The sequence below is a fragment of the Rhinatrema bivittatum genome, chromosome 2, assembly GCF_901001135.1.
Source record: "Rhinatrema bivittatum chromosome 2, aRhiBiv1.1, whole genome shotgun sequence".
Lineage (NCBI taxonomy): Eukaryota > Metazoa > Chordata > Amphibia > Gymnophiona > Rhinatrematidae > Rhinatrema > Rhinatrema bivittatum.
In genome coordinates, this window is record NC_042616.1 from 94,679,795 (window position 1) to 94,706,308 (window position 26,514).

Below are 26,514 nucleotides of genomic sequence, written 5' to 3' on the forward strand. Positions count from 1 at the left end.
ATTTTTATGCCATGTAAACCATTGAGATGATTTGTCTTATCGACGGTATAGAAACTTTTATAAATAAATAAATAAAAATAAATAAAATAAACATAAACCAAAGCTATACTTGTTGCTCAAACAAAAAAAGCAGACACATCACATAATATTAAATAATTAAAATGGCAGTCAATCAAGAAAAATAAACTTAAAAAGCCATCTTTACTTACCCCCTCCAGCAGCTCTCTTACTCCTCTTCCATGCAGGCCGTAGCACACACCAGAAGCAGCAGTAGAAGCTAAGCTCTATACTCATGGTCCTCTTCCTTAAGGCCCATGTCTCTCACACACACACCATATCAGTCATGCCCCCATGACCAGTTTCTGTCTCTCACACACCAATCATCTCCCAAACAGTCTTTGACAAACACACCAGTCACCTTCCTGAACAGTTTCTCTCATGCCATACACACACAGGCTTCCCACTCCCGTGTTCCACTTACATATATGGGCTTCTCACTCTCATAATCACTTTCTCTTTCTCACACACACTCACCAGTCTCTCACTCTCATGCTTGTTCTCTCCACATGCACAGGCTTCTCATTCCCATAATCACTTTCTTTCTCTCACACACACATACACAAACACACACACCAGTCACCTGATCTCTCTCATGCATACACACACACAGGCTTCCCACTCCCATGTTCTCTTTCAGATATACAGGCTTCTCACTCCCATGCTGTATCTCATACACTCCCAGCTTTCTCACTCCCATGCTCACTCTTCACATGCACAGGCTTCTCATTCCCATAATCACTTTATTTCTCTCTCTCACATACACACAAACACACACCAGTCACCTGTTCTGTCTTACATATACAGACTTCTCCCTCCCATGCTGTGTCTCACACACACCCAGGTTCTCACTCCCATGCTCACTCTCTTCACATGCACAGACTTCTCATTCCCATAATCACTTTCTCTCTGTTACACACACACACACACACACATACACCAGTCTCTCTCTCATTTCCATGCTCGCTCTCCAGGTGCACAGGCTTCTCATTCCCTGAATCACATTCTCTCTCTCTCACATTCACATACACACCAGTCACACCGTCACCTTACCAACCAATCTCTCTCTCATACATGCACACACACACAGGCTTCCCACTCCCATGCTCTCTCTCACATAATCAGGCTTCTCACTCCAATGCTTTCTTTCACATACACCCCCACGACACCAGGCTTCTTACTCCCATGCTTTCTCACATACCCAGAGTTCTCACTTCCATGCTTTTTCTCTCTTTCACACACACACACATCAGTCACATCCCTGACTGTCTCACACTCTCACACATCAGTCATCTCCTTGAGCAGTCACTTTCATTGTCTCTCACATATACACACACATCAGCTCTCTGACCAGTTTCTCTCAATCACACACACATGCTCTCGATCAAATACATTCTCTCACTTACACACAGGCTGAGACTCTCACTTACACAGTGGCTGGCTGGCTGCTTCTCTCTCTCTCTCTCACTCACTTCCTCTCTCCCCCCCCTAGCACAAATGGTAGCTGCAGCAGTCTCCTCCTCCTCCAGCCCCCGCAGGCCAAAAAGGAAGAATCCCATCGGCCGCAGGAGGCTCGTGCTGCTGACTCCTTTCCCGATTACCGGCTGCTTCAATTGCTCGGGGGCCGATACTGCTGTCGCCGCTATTTTTTTCATGCGGCACCGCTCTTTCTCCTTCCCGCGCATCACTTCCTGTTCCGTGTCAGGGGGGGGCGGGAGGAAGAAAAGGGCAGCCGCGGATGCCACAGCTTTTTTTTTTTTTTGCACTGCTGCCGTTCCCGCTGGGCTTGAACGTGCTGATAGCCCGGCGGCAACGGCAGCAGGGAAGGAAGAGCAGCGGGAGAGACCGGGAGCACGCGAACCGCTGGGGGAGGTCAGATGGGTCTTTTGGGGCGGGCTGCTGGCAGCGGCTCTTTTATTTTTATCGGGGGGGCGGCGGCTTAATGCAGCTCTTTTCATTTTACCGGGGCAGCGGCTGAGCGCGGCTCTCTTAATTTTACCGGGGCAGTGCCGCCCCCGGGAAGCTGGCGCCCTAGGCGACCGCCTAGTTCGCCTAGTGCTTCCGCCAGCCCTGCTGCTTTTTAACCCATATCTAGGGAACGTTATTTTCAGTTGTTATTTTATTTCTCCCCGGAATTTATCCTGGTTATTGTTATAACAAGCACTGATAAGTTTGCAAGTAAAATAAAAACTGAAAATGAAGGTCACTACGTATATCCCATTTATTTCTTACAAAGGCTGAAAATCTCCCTTGAATTCAATCTGCTTTCCTAAGTGGACTGTCACCTGTTATTGTCTGGCGATAGTTCCTAGTAGTGCTATACAGAAAATTGTATATTTGTTTCTGTTTCCAAGTTGTAGTGTAATGCAAACTCCAATTTTGACTTTTGAAACCTGCTTCCAAACTATTTGTATTGGGTTACTTGAGAGAAAATCAAAATGGATTATATGAAATGCATGCTTTTGGCAAATAAATGGATAGAAATTGTACATCTGAAATCTTTGTTTTCTGATATTATAGGGAACATCATAATTTGAATCCACCTGAGGTTAAAAGTGCTCAGCTTCAGTATGCTGGATGGGGTCCCAAAGGGCAACAACTGGTAAGAAAACAGAGCTATTTAACATATTACATTTGTGAGATATTGCTTTTGTGTATTTTTAGAGCTCAATCATATATATGTTATCAGAATGTATTTAGTGCATACTACTGATCATTTATTTCAGTTGAATCAACCTGGTCTTTGGAAACCATTCAAGCAGTTGGGTTTTCAAGATATCCACAATGAATATGAGCTAAGTTTGCATACAATGGAGTGCATTCAGATATCGTTGTATTTTCAAAAATTGTATATTTTAATTTTATATTAGAGGATTGCATACATAATTGAAATGTAAACAGCGTTGCTTTTGTGGATATGTGCTATATTACATTCAAATAATCAAACACATTTTATTCACATTCATTGTGGAGATCCTGAAAACCAGAATGGATGAGTGGTCCCAAGCACTGTTCCCTCTAAGCTGTGTGTGTGTGCGTGCGCACAGAATTCATGAACCCCACATACATGACATAACATAGTGCGCACAAAAAATCCCGATGATGTTTGCATGATACTGGCTTGTAGCACACAAATTTGAACACAGCTTATAAAATAGTTGCGCATAGCCTTTCAAAAATTAGAAAGAACATTGATCTCAAGGACCAGACTGAGATCCACTGGTGTACTCTTGCGGGAAGTCTGCGCAAAAATATTGAAAATTCTGCAACAAAAAATTCTGTGCATACATTTTCTAAATTCTGCACATTTATTTATTTTCATGAGAGGAGGTAAACAAGAACAGAAGCACAGGTCAAAGGAGGATTCACATCTCCACCTGCTCTAGGTCAGGGCAGCAACCCACGGCACTGGACAGCTGAGCAGACAATGACCGCCATTGTTACATGAATCAGAAAGCTAGCTCCAAGCCTCACATGCAGCAGCAGGAGTCACATTTAACCAAACATCACCCGCTGCTGTGGGACCGGTCTCGCACAGCAGGAAATGATGTTTGGTTAAATGCAACCTCTGTGGTGGAAGTCAGAGTCTGCTCAGCTGTCCAGTGCCAGGGAACTCATATCCAAGGCTGCAGACCTCTGGCTCAGAACAAATGGAAATATGAATCCCCCTTGGCCTCTGCCCCTGTTCCCATTCACCTGTTTTCACCTCATACCTTGAGCCCCCACTAGAAACACTCTCTCCCCTTCCCCTCCTCTCCCCTCTCCCCTCTCTCACTATCCCCCTCCCCTCTCACACTCCCTCCCCTCTCATTATCCCCTTCTCTCTCCCCCTTCCCTCTCCCCCTTCCCTTCTCTCTCCCCTCCCCTCCCCCTCCTTCCTTCTCTCCCTCCTTTCTCCCCCTCTTATTCTCTCTCCCCTTCTCATTCTCTCCCCCTCTCTCCCCTCCTCTCTCTCTTCCTCCACTCCTCTCTCTCTCCCTCCCCCTCTCTCTCCTTCCCCCCTCTCCAATTGTTGGTTCCTGCCCTTTGCACAGTACAACTTGCTAATCTCACCTGTGCCGCGCTGCCTCTGCTCTCCAAGCGGGAACCTGCGATGCCTCTGCTCTCCGTGTGCATGCTTGTGCTGCGATGGTTCCACTCTTAGCGGGCGGCAAACCTTGCTCATGCCACAATGCTTCTGGTTTTGATTCCTCTTCCGGCAGAGCATTTGGAAGGGAGAAGCATTTGGCTGTGGTGGTTTCTGCGAGGCGAGGAAGGAAATCTGCGTGAAGGTAGAGGCTGCGGTGGATTCTGTGAGGCAAGAGAGGAAATCTGCTGGAAGGGAGAATTCTGTGCAAATTCTGCATTCCACAGTAGCGCAGAATTCCCCCAGGACTAAATGTAATTCAACATAAAACTGAATTCTCTTGTTCAGGTCAATATAGATATGGTAACTTTCAAAGGGACGTATGGGAACACATTGACGCATGTACATCGGTGCATGCCCAGGCTCACAGTTATTTTATAACACACATGCACATATGTATCTGCGTGTGCACACCCACACATATCCGGGTATGAGCCTCGCAAGTGGGGGAATTTTATAATCAGCACACGTCCTTGGCTATCTTCACCAGTTCGTCCACTAGTTCGCCCAGTGTAAAGCTAGATCCTCCAAACCGCCGCAGTTTAATAGCCTTCATTCTCCCCAGTTATCTCAGACTCTTAAAACCCCTTAAAGATTTTTTTTTTCTAAACTTATACCGTGTCCATAGCAGAAGTAAATTTACGCAGCACAGGACCTGGGTGTGTGGCCAGGTGCATAAGTATTTGCATGCATATCTATTGGCCCAGCCTTGGAACACCTACATCCCATCCATATCACGCCAACACCATACCCCTTTATGATTCAGAGTGAGATATTCGCACATCGGGAGATGCCCGCATATAGGACCTGATTTTTAAAAGTATTTACTGGAATAAAACTGGGTTTTACTCAAGTAAATACACTTATTTGAGCAAGTGGGCTTTTGAAAATTGCTACAATAAATGCCATTGAATTGTCCATAGGATTTATTGTCGTAAGTGCACTTTACTCGAGTAAATGGCTTTTGAAAATTGTTATGACAGTATGTTACATTTATGCAAGTAAGTCCTTTGAAAATTACCTCCATAGGTGGCTTTTAAAATCCATTGGGTGCGCTCATGTCCTACATGCATGCACATCTCCCGAATTTAAGCTGACTGTATATTTCATCTGTTATTTGTTTTCCTTAGGTTTCAGATGTTATAGTGAATTATGACTCATGATTCACTGAGTTATTGTGGAAAAATTGAATATAAAAGTTTAAAATAAATAAAAAATAAAATAAGGAAAATATTTAATTCCAATGTTCCTTCATCAGAAGAATTATCAGAATTTTGTAAAAGACCAAACAAAACATTTTGAGAAATTTTGAAAATTAAAGAATAGATATTTTTCTTTTCAGAACCAATTTTCTTTTGTGCTTGTTGCAATATTCCTGTATCTGCAATTGCAGATCATGAAAGAATTTCTTAATGTTCATTCTGAGGTAGAATCCAGGAAGACATGGTTCATTAAACAGACATAGGGATCCTAATTATCCTGAAATAATTCTTAACATTAATTAATGAAACCCTGTCTCATGTCATAAAATATCTTGCTTAACATAAAATGTCACTTATTTTTCCTACCAGCTGTCTCCTCTTTTTGGAAATAAGACTGAGAAAAAGTATAATTATTCCTATCCACCAAACACAATAGTGAATAATGTGCTGCTTCTAGCCAAACTCTGTTCACATTTAAGATATGTCCACTTTAGTTAAAAAGAAATTACAGAATATGGTCAGAGCTTGAAAATGTGCCAAGTTTGAACTAAACAAATAACTGACTCAACTAACTTTTAATTCTAGTAGCAATCAAACAGATCTAATCAAAACATCTAGGCAAACTTAAATACCATCTTTTGTAGCAGAATTCACCCAGTGCTAGAAAGTAGGAAAATTGGTTTATTCATTTAAAAGTATATATTGGCACCTATCAGTCATATGTCAGACAATAAGAGCATTTCACTCCATAGAGTTACTGTCGAGCTGCCATATTTCAGATATGAAATTAACTTATCAGTAACACAGAGGTAGAGCTAAAGAACCTTCATGACACTGATTTTATATTTTAAAAAAGCAAGATCATTGCCTCTTTGCTCAGGCTTCTGTGGGAGTTGATTCACTGCCAAACGTTTCGGCTTCCTTTTGGCAAATAGCGACTGAATAGCGATTTTTGCCAAAATTAACTCTTTTAAAAGGAGATATCTGTCCACTAGTTAAGCAGTTTTGAAGTGTTCAGAAAGATATTTGAAAGAGTCTGAAAAAATAAATTTGGAATGTCATTTATGGAGGCCATTTCTAATCTCCATTATTAGCTTTTATCTCCATTCCCACGCACCAGTAACAATTCACCACCCTATAGGGCCTATTTGCTAAGCTGCCTTAAAATGGTGTATTAAGGGGCAAGATGGTGAATATAGGACTACTGCTGCTGCCGCAGAAACTCCACTGAACTTTCTATGAGCCTGGTAAATCTTCCCAACAATCCATATAGGTAAGGGGAGGGTGAAAATTAATAATCACCCCAAGGAAACTTGAAAACCGCCACTTGTCTTATAGATTTATATCTTCAGCGTGCGATGGCATTGTGAGACCCCTCTATAGAGGTGGAGAGACTGGCCAAGGTGGAAGTGGGCCTGGTCTTTCCACTAATGTAGTTTCTCTTAACTCTAGTGAGACATCCACACAACCGCCACCTTCGGGTAGATTTGAGGCAGCCTTGCCATTTAGCTAATTGTCAGAGGAGGCAGCTGATGAACTTGGCTGCTGGATGCTGGAGGCAGTAGTGGGCTTGATTGCAATTTTGAGAAGGAAGTCTGAAATTGAAAATTCAATGGAGGGGACAAGACGGGAGGTAATGCAAGGGTTCTCCCTCATGCTGAATCAACGCTGCCAGAAACAACAGAAACAGCACTTTTACCAGTTTCAGTGACGTTCACCCCAGCCCTTAGATCACAGGCGGCATCCCTTTGGGAAACATGGTCTGCAGATGCCTGCGTGGAGACCTCTTTGATTAGTTATATTAGTCAATTGTGTTAACTGTTCTCGGATGCTGTTGAAAACCTTAAAATTTATTGTTAGGCTTGCAAATTAATCTTTGCGTTCCCTTGACTATAAGGTTAAAAGTCCTGCCTTGCAAGCCTGCCACACTGCACTCATTGGGGCGAACTAAAACCCTAATTTTCAAAGCGACTCTACGTGCATACCCCCTTTGAAAATTAGCGGTTGCATATGTACACCTGCTTGGGAGCAGGAATTAATGTGCACACATACGTTGACATGCATACTTTCAAAAAAACAAAAGCAAATGTGTAAATGATTTCCCCACCCAAATTCTGCCCCTGGAAACACTTGTTTCAAGTCCGCATAAAAGCACATACAAAATCGCTCCTGTGCATGCTTTTATCAACAAGCCCTGGGGTAACTGTCCAAAAATCCATTTGCATGCATAAAGCCATGTGTTATGTGTGAAAATGCTTTTGAAAAGTACCCCCATTAAGGATAGCCAAGCATTGTCAAAAACAGTTAAACTCTGGAATATGTGGCAAGAAAGTGGAATTTGAGATTTTTTAATTTTCTTCAGTCTAAGGAGCTTATTTACTAAGCTGTAATAGCACATTTACACAAGAATAATGCCAATTTTGATATTTACTGCACAATAAAAACGTGTTATGGTATGTTTGGAAATATGCAAAATTTGCAATTATTACAACATTCTGCAGGTTTTTCTGTGCACAGACATCAGGCACAGTTCAGGCATGGTAATGAGCTACATTACATATAAATACATTCAAATTGGTGTGACTTGCAAAAAAAAAATTTGCAAGCTGTCCATTCCAGAAAATTTAGCTACACCTCAAGAAGTGTAGTTAACTTTCCTTTCTGAGAGCATTACCAGGATAAAAGTGCCTGGTAATACTTACAGAGCCTATAGTAGGCCCCTATACCCCCATCAAAATATCCCTTATAGCCCATGGGAGCAAGCTGAGGTCCCCAGTTCCCATTCCCCTCCACCCGGCGCATAAATATACTTTGCACTACAAGTAAGTGCCCTGCTCCTGTCAATAACCCCACCCCCACTGAAATTATTCCCCTTCTCAGACTCTACTCTTGCTTACCTCATAAACCTGGGCGACCAAAGGGGGCAGGAGAGATCTTGAGGTGCTTCTGCCCTCCTGAGGCTGTACTCCAAAATGGAACTGGTTTACCCCGAGTTTCCCCATGCATTGCTCTCTACACATGCTCATTGTGGATTTCCCACATATTTTGATAGGGGATTAACATCTGTTAAACAACTTTTCTGCTGTTGTCCTCGGCTTCTATTATTCTTTAGAGAAATACAAGGAAAATTGAATTCAGTTGACTGCCAACACTGGGCCCTGACCTTTACAGTTCAGAGTACTGAAACACAATCATTATGGAAAAAACACAGGACAGCTTCTACGGCTAAGTCCAAAAGCAAAGCACGTTCGTGCAGCATTGTCTGAATTATTAAGAAAGCTGCTCACCCCCAAAAAAATGTTGCTAGAAGTAATTTTGTTATGGGTTTGACGATTGATTTTGATTGTTAATACTAATATCCTTAACATAAAGCTTGGGGTTAAAAAGCACACAGCGGTAGTTATTACCAAAGAAACTTGCAGGGCAGACTAGATGGACCAGTTGGTCTTTTGCTGCCATCATTACAATGGCCTGGATTCACCATTCTAACGCAGAATGGTGAATCCAGCAAAAACGGGGAGGCGAGGGGCGAACGGGGGGGGGGGCGGGCCTGCAAAATCCGGCAGCCATTGCACCACCGCGGTGTTATATCGCTGCCAGCTTTCACACCCAATAGCGCCACCATGAAAGGTGATGCTATTGGGCGTGCTACTGGCGATGATAACTGTGCTTACCTTATCGCCGCCAGTGAAGACATCGCAGCGTCCGCCTCCTCACTGCCCCAACTCCGCCCCCGGCAAGCTATCGCACACGAAAAGGGCTATTGCACGCGATAAGCGATAGAAAATGACCCCCTATGTTACTATCTTAACTTTGCATGCCTGTAATGTTATAATGCTACTCCTGCATTTAGTAGATAAAACATGCCATGGCTCAGAACTGGACAGTCCCAAATACTACATTATATGCTCTTTATCACCAAATTTGCCCTCAAAACCTCTGCTTCAGCTGTGGTGAAGTATCACAAGCAGTGCCATTCTGAGTAGCTCAGCAGTGCCACACGAGGGGAAATTGTGTCCTTCCTGCCAGCAAAGAGTGACATTCCAGAGTGATGGGGAAGGGAGCTTTCAGGGAGTGCTACCTAATTTCTCAGGTCTGATCTGAACACACACCCCTGGGATGCCTAGTATTTGAGAATTTAAAGTTAGCTAGTGTGAAGGGGAAGGTTTCTCTTAGGAAAATCTAGCTGCCTAACTTCATATAAAAAATCCACTTCTTAGTTATTAAATTTTTAAACCAAGGTTTATAAAATGCTACAAATGTGAAATTTGCAATAAGTTGTTTCTATTATTATTAAATAGTAATATTAGTTTGTGCATTTTGTGTATTAAGTTTGTGAGCAACTAACAAAACAGCTCAGTTTATTTTGCTTGCTTCATGATCTGGGGTACTTCAAATCTGAAGATTAGTAAAGCTGCACATTTTGCAGTCATTACATTTTCTGACATTTGTAGATCTTTTTTTTTTTTTTTTTACTGTATTTTTGTTTTTGGCATGTTCCATCTATTAGTGTTTGATTAGGTTTTAGTTCAGTTTCCCCCTACAACATTAAATATGTAATTGAGGTAATCATGACATCAACACAAGTGCAAGAAAAGGCGTGAGATCCTGGTAAAGTTTAAAGTTTCATGTATATCATTTTATTGCGGCAACTCCTGAATTCAGAATACAGACTTTAAATACGATAGGGGGTATCGTAGGGGGTATCGTATTTACGATACCCCCTACGATAGGGGGTATCGTATTTATCGTATTTAAAGTCTGTATTCTGAATTCAGGAGTTGCCGCAATAAAATGATATACATGAAACTTTAAACTTTACCAGGATCTCATGCCTTTTCTTGCACTTGTGTTGATGTCAATATATTAAAGTGCAAGCATTACTCCAGTGCTTTGTTGGATTGGGGTAATCATGACATCTGAAATTGCAACCCTAAGTTAAAAAACATAAATGTAACCCCTGGGCAAGCTGGATCCTTTACTTGGCACCAGGGGCACATAGAAAGAATAAAGGATGTACCTTTCTGCTTAAAGCACCTCCACAGTCTCTGTTTCCACTCTCTTGTTCCATGGATAGCTTTGGTCTCTGCGGCCAGGCTCCTAGTTGGGGGCACAACAATAATCCTTACACCCTGCTTCTTTGCAGTCAAGCCCTGTCTCAGTGCTTTACTCCACAGTACTTACAATTTATGCTGTCTCTTCATCCAATAAGCACACAGGAGAAGAAAGCTGGTTTCCAATTCTTTACTGATAGTTTGATCAGATAAGTGAATAATATTTATACTTCTCGCATTCAATTGATTAGCAGCAATAAATAACAAGACAGCAGACAGAATAAACTTGTGACTTCGCATCTTCTAGCAAAGTCTCTTAATTTCTTCTTCTCCCACTTACTCAGTTTCCTCATGGTAGGTAGACTGAAGTTAGTTCAGTCCTCCTTTACCCCCTAATTTAAAGGTGAATTTTAAAAATCCAACACGTACATCAATCGGGGGATGCACAAATAAGTCAGGCTTGTGTACGCCGAGCGGATTGTAAAAGCCGCTGAGATATGGACATCTCTCCTGCAGCATGTGCACATCTAGAAAGTTTTCAGAAAGAGGCAGGGGCATGGGCATTGTGTGCGGAAATACTGACGCGACCCGGCGTGCCCCGAGGCTCCCTGCCGTGCTGCTTTAGTTCTGCTATGGATGCTGCATAAGTTTAAATTTTAAAAAAAATGAGGCAGATCTTCAGGGTTTTAAGGGTCAGGGTTATCTGGGGGGAGTGAAGGCTATCAAACCAAGGGGGGGGGGGGGGTTTGTTGGAAGACATATCTCTTAACTGGGTGAACTGGGGATGAACTGGTCAAACCAGAAATGGTGTCATCACGTGCCCCAATTTATGCAGTAGAAGAAGATATGCGTGCACATGCGCATGCCTGTTTAAAATTTGGTGCACATGTGCGCACTGCCAGGCTACTTTATAATATGCGTGCATATGTTATAAAATAGCCACATACCTGGGCGTGGGCTGACGTATGTGCACAAAGGTGCTTACGCACACTGGTTTGAAACTTACCATCCCTATTCTTAAATCTTCCCACTAAAAGAGGTCAGAATGTATACTGTCCCAATATTTAATCAGAATTTAGTCCCAGATTTAATATCTTTCAAAAAATCCTTTAGACATCTTTCAGACAGCACCAGAAGGGCACTTCACACTCTTTCTTGATTCTTTTTAACTCCTTAGGACAGTGCCTGGTGGGCACTTCTCATCCCATCATGTAAGACTTCCCTCAGTAGCATCAAAGTTCCTGTTACCTTTACATTGAATCTTCTTTGTTTCTCCTGATAGTGCACGTTACTGGGATCCCTTGCTTTAGATGGAATTTGTAACAACTCCGTATCTTTCTGGATGAAAGACTTCTTTCTTCCAAAGGTTTGGGTTATCAGCTCCAAGTGAAAAAAAATATTAGACTGAACTCAAAAAGGGAGAAAATCAAGCAAAAAGCAGGAAGGGTGGAATAAAATCTCCTTGCCTCCAGACAGAGAAGATAGTGCAAAAAGACAGCTAATGCAAAAATATAATTCCTCTGCATCAGGTCACCCTACAGTTTAAATCCTCTGGAGGAGAGACAAAAGACTGCCATGCCAGAATCTTCCCTTACACATGATCTACCCTTACACAGCAGATGCCCCAATCCACTGCAAAGGGTAACAAGGCTCTCACAGGGAATTCTCAAAAACTGGCTTAAAAGAGTCCAAAAACAAGCTTAAAGGCTAAAATAGATGAGTCAGCGGAGGCTGGCTCCTAAATGGGAAACTTATTTACCCCTTTCCCGTAAATTAGGAAAAATTAAAGCAGGAGACAAGAAACAACCTTTTAACTCAAGTTCCAAAACTCCACGAGGATAGCAGGTGCGTTGGGAGGTTAAACAGAACACACCATCTGCATGTTCCCACGTGGGGAGCAAAACCCAAACCTCTCTGTTGTCTCGGCACGGGACCTCCCTAGTCAATTGGTATGTTCCTTCAGAAAGGAAAAGCCGAAGGTCCCTTACACAAATGCCACAGAAAAAACTAGAAGAAAGAGATTATGAAGATTTTATTAAGGATGCTCTTGTAATTGTTATGAAAGATTTCTGACAGGCATCTTCATTAATCAGTGTATTTATTACCGGATTTGAATACCATCTGCCTTATGCATAATCATTGGCCATGAATCCATACTAGAAAACATGACTTAAGTTCAAATTTGTTTATTTTAAATACTTATCTTCACAGCCACTTCTTCTTATGTCTTTAGTTAATATGAAAGAAATTCAATTATAGTTGCAAAACATCAAAATAATGTTGAACAAACTTCTCCAAGTGATCCCAAAATTCCTGACATGGGTCCATGTTTCAAACTACTGTCCTCCTTCAGAGGGACATCACCCACTAACACTTTTAACTAGAGATGTGCAGAGGGATGCCATACTTTGCATTCGGGATTTGGATTCGTCTGGGAGCAGATACGTTGCATTCAGCCATATGGCGCCCCGATGCATTAATACGGCAATTTCTATTCGTGTCCCAGCTAAAATTAAAATTAACTACAACCCCCCACCCTCCTGACCCCCCTCCCAAGACTTACCAAAAATCCCTGCTGGTCCAGCAGGGGGTCCGGGAGCCATCCCCTGCAGTCTCACACCCTCGGTGCCGGTTTCATCATAGCACCGATAGCCTTTGACCTACTATGTCACAGGGGCTACCTGTGCCATTGGTCAGCCTCTGTCACATGGCCATCGGCGCCATCTTATGCTCCTACGATGTGACAGGGGTGGACCAATGGCACCGGTAGCCCCTGTGACATAGTATGGGCAAAGGCTATCGGCGCCATTTGATTACTGGCAGCCGATGGCCCAAGTGCAGGAGATCGCTCCGAGACCCCCATTGGACCGCCAGGGATGGTCGGCCCCTGTGACATAGTGAGGGCAAAGGCGATCGGCGCCATTTTGAGTACTGGCATCCGATGGCCGGAGTGCAGGAGGTCGCTCCTGGACCCCCGCTGGACTTTTGGCAAGTATTGTGGGGGTCAGGAGGCCCTCCCAAGCTGGCCAAAAGTCCCTGGGGGTCCAACGGGGGTCCCGGAGCGATCTCCTGCCCTCGGGCCATCGACTGCCAGTAATCAAAATGGCGCCGATAGCCTTTGCCCATACTATGTCACAGGGGCTACTGGTGCCATTGGTCAGCCCCTGTCACATGGTAGGAGCACAAGATGGTGCTGATGGCCATGTGACAGGGGCTGACCAATGGCACCGGTAGCCCCTGTCACATAGTAGGTGAAAGGCTATCGGTGCCATGATGAAACCGGCACCGAGGGTGTGAGAGTGCAGGGGATGGCTCCCGGACCCCCCCGCTGGACCACCAGGGAGTTTGGTAAGTCTTGGGGGGGGCTCAAGAGGGTGGGGGGTTTATTTAAATTGATTTATTTAGGCGGCTGAATAATTCGGCGAAGATTTGTGTATTCATGGGGAATCGCGATACGTTTCGCTTCCCCACGAATACAATGAATATGGCAACATCCATTGCAGATTTCCAATACGTAGGGACCGAATGCACACCCCTACTTTTAAATGGCTCATAATTTCCCAGATTGTGTGGCATTTGTATCGAGAACCTGAGTTCTTCAGCCTGAACTCCCCCAAGTTCATCCGGACCTCTCACCCAGCCAGTACTACACAATAACCACATTTAATATCATTTAGCCAGATAATCAGCAGATGTAAAAATAGATGAGCAAGCAGGCAAATGTACACATATAATAGCAACATATGCCCTGCCCGCAAACGCTCCTAGGCCGCCCCTTCGTCCCACACAGATCTGTGTGCACAAAAGTGGAAATATGCATGCATTTTCAACTTTTAAAAAATATGAAACGTGTGAGTAGATGTTATTTATGCACGTAAATGCTAATTTTTCTGTACAGAACATTTTGAAAATGCAAATATTTGGCAGCCTCATCCTGAATCTACAAGCAGAATGAAGGAGGACCTTGTGCCTTATTCAATTAAGATTTTTCTTTTCCACATAGGCTACGAATGAAAAAAGACCCTTTTGAATATGGCTCATAGGGGTTCATTTATTAAAATGTTGCATCAGTTTTACTCTGATGCAAAAATTGTGCCAGATTTGTCAAGGAAAATATCCAATTATTTTAAATAGGGATAGCACTGGTGCAAAACTGATAGATGAAAGAAAATGTACAGTAAAGGTTGTTGGTTTTTTTTTTTTTGGCCTGCTGCTTGCATTGAGTACCTGAAGAAATCACCATGGGAAAGGGAGCTTCTTTGGATGATTGCTCTATACTTCTATGCTCCTGACGTACAATAGGACCCCCAAGTCTTTTCATGTTTCCAGTGCTTTTACTTTTTTTTAGGGGCCGCACTGCCCGCATCGACCTGTACCCTTACACTTTCTTTCATATATTTTCAAGTTCATATACTCTGCATAAACTTTGATTGCGTACAAGATGGTAAACACATATGCATAAAACATCACAATGGCTGACATTACTTACTGAGTTCCCCTAAAACACATCATTTATTTGATGTAGGACAAGATGCGTTTGCTCCATTCCCTCAGGCCGGCGATGTCTAGCTGTGATCCTTGTGGGTTGCAAAGCTGTCTGGTTCTCTGAATTCTCCATTAATGAATATGCATGATAGATTGCCACGCAGTGGAAGCAGATCTATCTCAGGTATATTCATCGTGGGATATCCTGAAAACCTGACCAGTCTGCGCGGTCCTCAAGGAGCACAGACACACCTGCCTCAGGCCATCTAAAGCTATGTATAGCATGTGTTACGGTCAAAACTATTATTGAACTAGTTTGCAGTTCCTCTTTTATATGCCCTTGGAATGATGTGCTGGAACAAGCCCTGTATAATGTCCCAACTAACCTTTTTACACAGCTTTTTCCCTGGTTGTAACATATGGGTTTATGTGCTTCCATCAGGAACTAAACTGCACCGACAGGCACAACTTCTCTGATTACATTTTCCTTGCTTGCTGAGAGTCAGGCCTGTCAATGCAGTTTAATGCCAGGCATCCGACAAGCTGATATCCTCTGGTCATGACCTTTTAAACAAGACAAATGGGATCATCTGCTATAATCTGTATTCACTATGGGAAAACAATTTAGAAGTCTGTTTCTGTTTGAATTTGGAAGTCTGTTTTGTAAGGTTGTTTTTTTTATTTGTCTATATTCTATTAATTTTTATGCATGTTATGCTGTACCCCAACTTAATCTTGGAAGAGTGCAGGTAAATAATCTTGTAAATAAATAAATCAGTTAGTTTTCAAAGATTTTTAGGTGCCTATTTTTGGGAGCTAGGAATCTAAATTGGTGCTTCTGAAAAAATTATTAGGGCCAAGCATACTAAATTTAGATGCACAGTTTCACTAGGCACCTAAATTTAAAAGCCTATAAAGTGGATGGCTACAGGGGCGAAATTAGGGATGGAAAAAATTGGTGTACAGAAATTATTTTCTGCACTAGGCACCTAACTTAGGGGGTCATTTATCAAAATGTATTACGCCATATGTGATAATGCCATAATACCTGCGATAAATACCACATCTCGACATGTGCATGCATACTTAATGCACTCTCTACCTAACTGCTCTCAAGCTAGGTAGAGAATACATTGTACAAATCTCATCTTTTTGTGCCTTTCATCACTCCAAATCGCATAACATCTTTACTGATGGCAACTGTGCTGTTCGTACCTCTGACTGTGCATGTAAAACTACCCCCAAATCCTAGCCCACCAGCAAAACCTCACCCGAGTTACTAGTAACCCCTCTTACAATGGTATAGTTAACTTATATGTGCACCTCTATAGAGTCAGTCTCTCTCTCTCTCTCTCTCCCCCTCCCTCCCTCATAAAAGCCTTTTCGTTTGGTAGTGCATGCTAGTGTGATAAAGTTAACCTCTCATACCAAAACAGCATTAACTGCCAGCACACAAAGGGAATATAAAGTATAAATAGAAATGTGCAGACAAAAGCTGTACTGGAAACCGCAACAAGCAAGATGCAGTATAACAATGGATAAACAAAATCACTATTCTTCAGAAAACATCAAATAATAAAATCAAGAAATTAAAACATTAATTATAATAGTAATACCAAACAAATAAAAAGAATAAATGTTTCAAACAGCTGGTGAACAGAACATCCAATAATTTAAAAAACTCATATAAAAATGTTTGAAGTTTTTCTAAACACCAGTCACATATTTTAAAACAACAGCTATCTCAAACATAAACCAATAATTAAAATAAGGATTAAAAAAAAATCCCCCACTTTCCATACTTCAAAACTTTTCATTTCAGCCACACTGAGATTGTTGTGGGTTAATTGGGGTATTTGCCAGGTTCTTGTGACTTGGATTGGCCTCTGTTGGAAACAGGATGCTGGGCTTGATGGACCTTTGGTCTGACCCAGCATGGCAAGTTCTTAAACTTTCTCTTCTCTCTCTCTCTCTCTTTCATATACATACACATATTAGGGATGTGAATCGTTTTAGGACGATTAAAATTATCGTCCGATAATTTTAATATCGTCTTAAACCGTTATGGAACACAATACAATACAGATTCTAACGATTTATCGTTATAAATCGTTAGAATCGTGAGCCGGCACACTAAAACCCCCTAAAACCCACCCCCGACCCTTTAAATTAAATCCCCCACCCCAATAACTTAAATAACCTGCGGGTCCAGCAGCGGTCCGGAACGGCAGCGGTCCGGAACGGGCTCCTGCTCCTGAATCTTGTCGTCTTCAGCCGGCGCCATTTTCCAAAATGGCGCCGAAAAATGGCGGCGGCCATAGACGAAAAAAATTGGATGGCAGGAGGTCCTTCCGGACCCCCGCTGGACTTTTGGCAAGTCTCGTGGGGGTCAGGAGGCCCCCCACAAGCTGGCCAAAAGTTCCTGGAGGTCCAGCGGGGGTCAGGGAGCGATTTCCCGCCGCGAATCGTTTTCGTACGGAAAATGGCGCCGGCAGGAGATCGACTGCAGGAGGTCGTTCAGCGAGGGTTCCGGCGCCTCGCTGAACGACCTCCTGCAGTCGATCTCCTGCCGGCGCCATTTTCCGTACGAAAACGATTCGCGGCGGGAAATCGCTCCCTGACCCCCGCTGGACCTCCAGGAACTTTTGGCCAGCTTGTGGGGGGCCTCCTGACCCCCACGAGACTTGCCAAAAGTCCAGCGGGGGTCCGGAAGGACCTCCTGCCGTCCAATCTTTTTCGTCTATGGCCGCCACCATTTTTCGGCGCCATTTTGGAAAATGGCGCCGGCTGAAGACGACAAGATTCAGGAGCAGGAGCCCGTTCCGGACCGCTGCCGTTCCGGACCGCCGCTGGACCCGCAGGTTATTTAAGTTATTTGGGGGGGGGGTTCGGGAGGGTGGGGGATTTAATTTAAAGGGTCGGGGGTGGGTTTTAGGGGGTTTTAATGTGCCGGTTTTTCGATTTTTTGATTTTTCGATTTTTAACGATTTTTAACGATTTTTCACGATATTTTACCCCCCCAAACGGCAACAATACGATTCCCTCCCCCTCCCAGCCGAAATCGATCGTTAAGACGATCGAGGACACGATTCACATCCCTAACACATATTCATTCTGTCACACACTCTTCATATGCTCACTCACATGCTTTCTCACAGACAGGCTGATTCATGCCCACACAGGCTCACTGACATGTTCCCTCACACGTATGTGTTCAGTGACTCACTCCTCTCTCTCTCACTTTCTTACCCTCCAAATAAATAAATAAATAAATAGTTTTTTCTTTCATTTGTGGTTGGGGAATGCAGACTAGGCCCCAGAAGAGTAAGATCTGGGTGAACTACATGTTGCTGCTGCATAGAGAGAGGAATATCGAGTAAGAAAAGGGAAGTGATAATCCCCTTATACAGGTCCTTGGTGAGGCCTCACCTGGAGTACTGTGTTCAGTTCTGGAGACCGTATCTCTGAAGGGACAGAGACAGGATGGACATGGTCCAGAGAAGGGCGACCCAAAAGGTGGAGGGTCTTCATCGAATGACTTATGAGGAGAGTTTGAAGAATCTAAATATGTATACCCTGGAGGAAAGGAGGAGCAGGAGTGATATGATTCAAACTTTCAGATACTTGAAAGGTTTTAATGATCCAAAGACAAGGACAAACCTTTTCCGTTGCAAAAAAATCAGCAGAACCAGGGGTCACGATTTAAAACTCCAGGGAGGAAGACTCAGAACCAGTGTCAGGAAGTATTTCTTCACGGAGAGGGTGGTGGATGCCTGGAACACCCTTCCGGAGGAAGTGGTGAAGACCAAACTTGTGAAGGATTTCAAAGGGGCGTGGGATAAACACTGTGGATCCATAAAGTCTAGAGGATGTGAATGAAGAGAAGAGGCTCGGGGGTGGCTTGCTTGCGGGAATGATGGCTACTACCTGGAGATTAATATCCTTATTCAATAAACATTCACACAGTTAATGCGACTCCAACATTGCTCTCTGCTTCAACAGCAAGAGGAAATGTGGAAAAAAGAATTTGCATCCTCAAAAAAAGCAGGGGAGTAGCTTGCTTGTTACGGCAGTTACTACTCCCAACCAAATAAGCCTGATACTTCACTTTCAATGCATATCCAGCATAGCTCTCTGCTTCAATGGCAGGGAAAATGGAGAATGAAAAGACAATTTATATTCAGACAACAACCAACAAGGAATGAAATACATACTCTGGGTAAACAAATAAGCATGGGTGTAGCTTGCTTACAGTTACTACCCCGAATCAATTAAGCCTGATACTTGGAATACATATCCGGCGCAGTTCACTGCTTCAACGGCAGGGGGGAATGAAGTAAAGAGGATTTATATTCAGACAACCAACAAGGACTGAATTGCACAGACAGGGTAAACAAACGTGGGAGTAGCTTATTACGGCGGTTACTACCCCAAACCAATTAGCTAGATAGTTCACTTAGATGCAGCTCCAGCACTGCTCTCTACATCAATGGTGGGGGTGGAAGGAATTGGAACCAAAAAGTACCAATAAGGGCTCTGACTTCAGCGGTCAGATAAGTATGAAAACAATTTGGTCTGAAAGCTTGCTAGGCAGACTGGATGGGCCGTTTGGTCTTCTTCTGCCATAACTTCTATGTTTCTCTGTTTCTATGTTAATAATGGGGACAATGGATAACCATGCCTTGTGCCACCCCGTAAGGGGAAAGATTCTGACAAGGTGCCATTCACTAAAATACAAGCTGTTGGTTTCGTATAAAGCAAATTAATCCATTCTAGAAAAGGACCACCCAATAGAGATGTGAATCGTGTCCTCGATCGTCTTAACGATCGATTTCGGCTGGGAGGGGGAGGGAATCGTATTGTTGCCGTTTGGGTGTTTGAAGTATCGTGAAAATCGTGAAAATCGTGAGCCGGCACACTAAAACCCCCTAAAACCCACCCCCGACCCTTTAAATTAAATCCCCCACCCTCCCGAACCCCCCCCCCCAAATGCCTTAAATTACCTGGGGGTCCAGTGGCGGTCCGGAACGGCAGCGGTCCTGAACGGCCTCCTGCAATTGAATTGTGTTGTCTTCAGCCAGCGCCATTTTTCAAAATGGCGGTGCAAAATGGCGGCGGCCATAAACCAACACGATTCGACTGCAGGAGGTCGTTCTGGACCCCCGCTGGACTTTTGGCAAGTCTTGTGGGGGTCAGGAGGCCCCCCCAAGCTGGCCAAAAGTCCCTGGGGGTCCAGCCGGGGTCCGGAAAACGATCTCCTGCCGCGAATCGTTTTCCGTACGGAAAATGGTGCCGGCAGGAGATCGACTGCAGGAGGTCGTTCAGCGGCGGTCCGGGGGTTTTAGTGTGCCGGTTTTCCTGCTCTCCCCCTTCCCCCGATTTACGATTTTTTGACGATAAATCGGGGGAATTGGTATTGTATCGTGGCCCTAAAGATTTTTGACGATTTAAAATATATCGGACGATATTTTAAATCGTCAAAAAATGATTCACATCCCTACCACCCAATCCATATCGTTCCAGCACCCAGAACATATATAACCAATTAACATTATCAAAGGCTTTTTCAGATTTGAGGCTTAACACCAATCCCTCCCTATAAAGCCCTGCGGCCTTATTTAATACAGGCAGTTTCCATACATTATTCACCCCATGCTGTCCACTGACAAACCCTGTACGATCTTCCCCTACAAAAGACAGCAACACCTTGCTAGACGAGCTGCCAAAATGGAAGCTAACAATTTAGCAGCAACATTCAAAAGGGAGACAGGCCAATAGGATGCAGGATTTTTCAAATCCCTCCCTTTCTTAGGCAAAACTATGATAACCGCTTGATTTTTGGTGTGTGTAAAGAAACAATGAGCCAAAGCATAATTCAGTGTTTTCGTCAAGGGTGCTAGGAGTTGAAATTTAAGGATCTTATAAAATGTGGGTCCAAGACAGTCATTACCAGCCGCCTTCCCCAATTTAATTCTGATAATAGTCCAAAACACCTCTTCCTCCTATATTGGCCTAAGCCCCTCAAAAAATGAATCCCGTTGATTTACATCACAAGGATTCTCATCGTAAAGAGTTTAGTAAAAAGAACTATATATATATCCAATACCTTTGCCATTTCTGCAACAGGGATTCCACATCTATCCTTCAGCTCCATAATATATGTCCTTTGCAGTGGCCCCTTTGTTAAATTTGCTAATAGCTTGCCCGCTTTATTACCAAATTTAAAAAGTTGAAAATTGAAATGAGCAATGGACTGCAAAGCCTTAAGATGGAACAAATGATTTAAAGCGCCCTGTGTGTCCTTCAATAACTTCTTATGATCTTCTGACATAGTCCAAATGTGGTCTCGTTTCCTATCTCTTAGCAGGTTAGTGAGTCACAATATCTCAGCGTGCTTCTGCTTCCTCTGTTTGGCTATGTAAGCAATAATTTCACCCCTTATTACAGCCTTCTTATCCTCCCAAGCTACAGTGGGGGCTAAATCTGGCGTGGCATTTAGCCTATAATATTCCTCCAATTTTTTCCTTAAAAGTTGGCAGAACTCTTCATCTTTAATCAATCGGCTATGCATTTTCCAATTAAGGCGTTGATCAGCTCTGCCCCTGAGTTTCCATAGCAAGAAAACTGGAGTGTGATCAGATATGGCACTAGCACCAATATTGGAACTAAGAACTGCGGAAATAATTTTTCAGAAAGAAGAATATAGTCTATTCTAGAATAGTTCCTATGTGGGTTGGATAAAAAGGTAAAATCCTTCTCTCTGGGATGCAGTACTCGCCAGATATCTAATACCCCAAACTCCTTCATTAGGAGATTTACCACCTTTTGATGTTCCTGAACTCTAGGAGGCCGAGGTGGCCTGCAATTTTCAGCACTATCCACAACCATGTTGAAATCACTGCCAAGATCAAGTGATAATCAGAAAAGGAAAGAATTATGTTATCAAAGAAGAAAAAAACTTAGCAGAGTAAACATTAGGAGCATAAATACATCCAAGAAGGTACTTAGCGTCATACAAAGTGCCAGCTAAAAAAAAGAAAATGCTCCTCTGGATCTTTTACTGTTTTGTCTATTTGAAATGGCAAGTCTTTATGCAAAAGGATAGCATATCTCTGCCTCCTTGAATAAAAAGCATAGTGACAGCTAGCCACCCAATCTTGTTTTTAATTGTAAGTGCTCCACATCAGACAGGTGGGTCTCTCGCAAGCATGCAGTTTGTATTTTCACCTTTTTTAGCAGTGTAAGCAATTTAGTACGCTTCAACAGTGAGTGAATCCCTTCAACGTTCAAAGTAGCAATCTTAAGCTCACCTCCTGCCTTAAGAGTCATGAATTAACTTTATGAGGGTATTCTATAAGAAAATAAGTAATTAAAATGAGTCTCTGTACCCCCCTAGCTTAGGTAAAAAGAGTGTAACTGCATTACCAGCCCAGCAGACCTTGAAACAGATTCCACGTGAACCTTCCAAGAATCCCTCACCCACATATGGAACTTCGTATGAACAATCACAGCCTTTGTAAATTCCCACACTATCCTGCCCCAAGATCTCCCCCTCCCCCAACTTTGCCACCATTCACACCTCCATTCATATACACTCACACATCCCCCCATTATCCATGCAAGACACCCAAGGGACCACCACCCTCCAGACAGCATAACAGGCTCCCAGTGCTTCCTCTGGAAAACGGAGCCAAGGTGGATCCCTCCCAATGATCATAAATTATAAAGATAATAAAATACCCACAGGGCATTCAAAATGGCAACAGCAAATAACAGATCCTCACAAAATTAACGCTGGAGAAAGCAGCCAATGAGCCTACAACATATCTGATCTCTGCGATATTGAAAGGAAATGCATCTCCTGCTCATTCCCTTTATAAGCAGGGACATACACAGGTAACAAGGAAAAAAAAAAAGAAAAGTATTACAAGATAATATAAAGTAAAATAAAGCAGCAATCTGCACTGCATTATTAGGATCTTCACATAACAAAAAACAAAACCAAAACAAAACAATAACTGCCATCAGCAAAGATTATACTGAAGGTTCTTCAGTGCCCCACTTATGTGGCAGCATGCAAAAAGTAAACTGCTGTCCAGAAGAGCTACGGCTGAAGACAGTCCAGAGATAACTTCCAGGACAGAAAAAAACATTTATCTAAAGCGTCGCGCTCCTGGCAAGTTCATGACGATATATCATATCCACAGCAACTGTAGACAACACCTATGAGAGAGTGCCATCTGCTCTTTGGTAGTGAGAAATTGTGTTTTCCCTCCATGTTGAACCCATAGCTTAGCAGGGTAAAGAACTGCGAACCGAATCCCAGGTTTGTGGAGCTCAGCACAAGTCAGAGAGAGAGCTCTTTCCTTTGCCCCGTGGCTCAGTTGGAGAAATCATTATATAGCAACAGTTTTGTGCCTTCATATTCAATCCCTCCTATAGCTCTATACACACTTAAGAGCTTAGATTTATCAGCCCAGTTCAAGATTTTGGCAATGACAGGCCTAGGCTTGGTAACATTCTCCTTAAAAATGCCTATGGGATGAGCGCTTCACATATAATAGGCGAACCAGACACAGTCAGGCCCACCCACCGCAGCAGGCAGCCATTTTTTTTGAAAAATGAGGGAAGATCAGCATCCTTAACTGCTTCAGGTAAGGTCAATCACACAAATGTTGTTTCTACGATTCCAGTTCTCCTGATCTTCCAAATGCTCCAGCAAATCAGCATTTTCTTTTTGTAAAGCTGATATTTGTGTATCCACTCAGGCCGTGCGATCTTCCTGCTCCACCATGCTTTGAGATGCTGAGACTGATTTTCCAAGCCATCTTTTTTCATCTGTCGTTGACTGTATTTTGGACAGTCAGTCTTCAAGTGCTGCAGATACACTTTTAGAAATAGTGTGGATGACTTCCTCAGACACCTCCCCCACGACTTTGTCCGCCTCGGCTTTACTTTTGGGGAAGCTTCTGCCATTTTGTGCTGCAGCAGCCAAATTTTTTCGCACGTGGTTCTTAACTGGCTTTCCATTCATAACCTGCTGTTTTTTAAATCACAAAAGAGTCCATTCGCTGCCTCGCAAAATCAAATCTGTATCTCCAGCAAGAACGAGGGAAAAAGACAACTCCGGATCAGAGAAATTGGGAGGGGTCCACGGAGCTCAAGTCTCCTGCGTCAGATCAGGCTCCCTCCATAACCGGAAGTCCCAAGTGAGCAGTTTTTAAGATATATGGGGACGTACGTCTTCCCTGGGAAATGTTTTATCAGTGTAGTCTTAAAATATGCAATGTTAGAATAGCTAAGAAATATTCTTTAAGCTGTCTTTTTTACCAGAATATATTAATGATATGTCCTGCCAAGAAGTGAAACAGACACTGGAAAATATTTGATTTGTTTTTTTTCCTCTGAAGTCCAGATTCAGTGGGACAGAGAGCAAAAATGTTACCCAAAAATGTTACCCAGGTACCTTTCCTTGCTAATCTGCAGAACATGACCTGGAAAGTATTCTGCTGAATAATATTCAGGGAAAGTTACCCAGGGGCTGTTCCTCAGGTTTTGTACAGCAGTTTTACCTGCCAGACTGACCTGGTTAATTTTAGCCAGACCCCGCTGAATATCGGTGCTTACTGGCTAAAGTTATGTTCCCCGCCCCTCCCCCAAACACTCCAGCCCTGCTTCGTTTCTGTCTGGCTAAATTTTGTGTGGGTAATGACTTACTCAGATAAATCTTAATCAGTTAGGGGGTAAATATTGAAATCATGGCTTTCTCTGAGTAATTCAAAAAGTTACCTAAACAAAGCGTTGAATATGGACCTTTCTGTGTGTGGGACATGTACGCAGACCATAATGCTTAGAATTGGGTCCCAAGATTTTTTTATATTGATTAGTTTAAATTCTCTTTCAGAAAAAAAAAATAGTTTCCCAACCCTGGGTGGCAACTGTTCTGCTCCCTCTTTTTTTTTTTTTTTTTTAATTATTCATTTCGTGCTGCTTTTTATTTACTCTATCTTAGGTGTCGCTTTGTTTCCCTTCTTTTTAATTTCCATTGCACTTCTGTTTCCTCTCTTGCCTTTTTCATTCAGTGAATTCTTCATTCCCTTCCTTTTATCTCTTCTCCTGCCTCTTTCCCCCCCCCTTCCTTGTTCTATCATCCCCTCCTTTCTCTTTCCTCTCATCCTCATCTCTTCTTCTTCCCGCTGCCCCTAACCTTCCTTCCTCCTGGAGCAGCAGCCCTACAAAAGCTCTAGCAACTTGTCAGGTCTTGATAGTCACACAAGCGAAGAAGAGCCATCAGCATCTGCCTTTAACTCATCTAATCCTGTGCAGAAATAAATAGCTCTTGATTCCTTTTATGTCTATGCCTCTGTAAGGACCCTGAGCTGCTAAGTGGGAGATCTGTACTGATCGCAGAGCTTAGAGAGCATCTGTAAGAGAGCAACTGTAAGAGACAAGTGAGAGTGTGGAGGGGGGGTGAGGGGGGGTGAGGGGGGCTCTCATGGACTGCTCTTCTTTTCGTTGGGAGGGGAGAGGGATTATAATGCGTAGGTCTGACGTCAGAGTTCTTGGTAAACGTGGCCTGTGATTCCATCTCGCTCCGTTACGATTTGGCTGAGGCAAGGGTGGTCAGATACAAGACTAAGCACAACAGTTGAAGAATAACCTGAGCCAGGGTCGTTAAATCAGGAACCAGTTTCAAGGATTCAAAGGAGCAAAGTCTTAGTTTGAGCCAGGCTTATGATCCAGTCAAGGAAGTCAGTTCAAGTTGATCAGGTGAGAAAAGGCTGGGATGGAGACAGGAGCACACAGGAGTCAGTGGCTTGGAACTAAGAGCCGTGGAACCAATTGCCCTGAATTGCTTGAACCAGCAAGGGGCCATGTCAAAAACAAAAAGTTAATAGTGCTTTCATTCGGCGGCTGAGAGAGTCCTGGAAGGAAGAGCTATCCTAGTTAAGGTTATTGATGATCAGCTAGTTCAAATAGCTCATTGTGCTACTGCAATGCCCTGGATCCTTGATTTGATTTGGCATGTTCCTGACACTCTTCTCTATGGAGGTAATTTTCAAAAGGATTTACACGTGTAAATGTATATAATGTAGCAATTGTCAAAAGCCCATTTATGCACATAAAACGTTTTGAAAATTCAACCCTATGGAGTGCATTTTCAAAGAAGTTAGGCACATAGAGTAGCAATTTTCAAAAGCTCATTTTCACAAGTAAAGTCCATTTACGCATGTAAAACCCACCTTTATGTGTATAATGTTATGGTTAGATGATAAAGTGTGGGTCCTTGGTCGTTGCAAGAGATGGTACCTCCCACAGGGCTCCGCCCTGTGGGGACTTACAATGATAGGCTGACTCTTGAGTAGATATGGACACAGAGAATAGTCTTTATTGTATTGCAAAATGGTGGTAGTCTCAGGAGTGGGTACTGATCCCTGCCAGTAGAGGGTGTCTCTAATGGTGGTGTTCCTTCTGTTGGCTGCAGGATGGAATATAGCGATGTGATCTCACCCAGTCCGGATAGCAGGGGAAACCTGGCTGAAGTGCGCGGAGGCCAGCGGTTCCGAAATCTGAGATTAAGTGAGATAAA

At 43.2% G+C, this 26,514-nt stretch overlaps 1 protein-coding gene across 1 annotated transcript in view; it reads left to right on the plus strand.

Moving 5' to 3' along the window:
* The window catches only part of DPP6 (dipeptidyl peptidase like 6), a 1,747,714-nt gene that overhangs the window by 1,330,000 nt on the left and 391,200 nt on the right, over positions 1-26,514 (plus strand). The window contains exon 7 of the mRNA XM_029588457.1: positions 2,578-2,659. Coding sequence (XP_029444317.1) covers positions 2,578-2,659 — 82 coding nt within the window. The remainder of the gene's footprint in view (positions 1-2,577; positions 2,660-26,514) is intronic.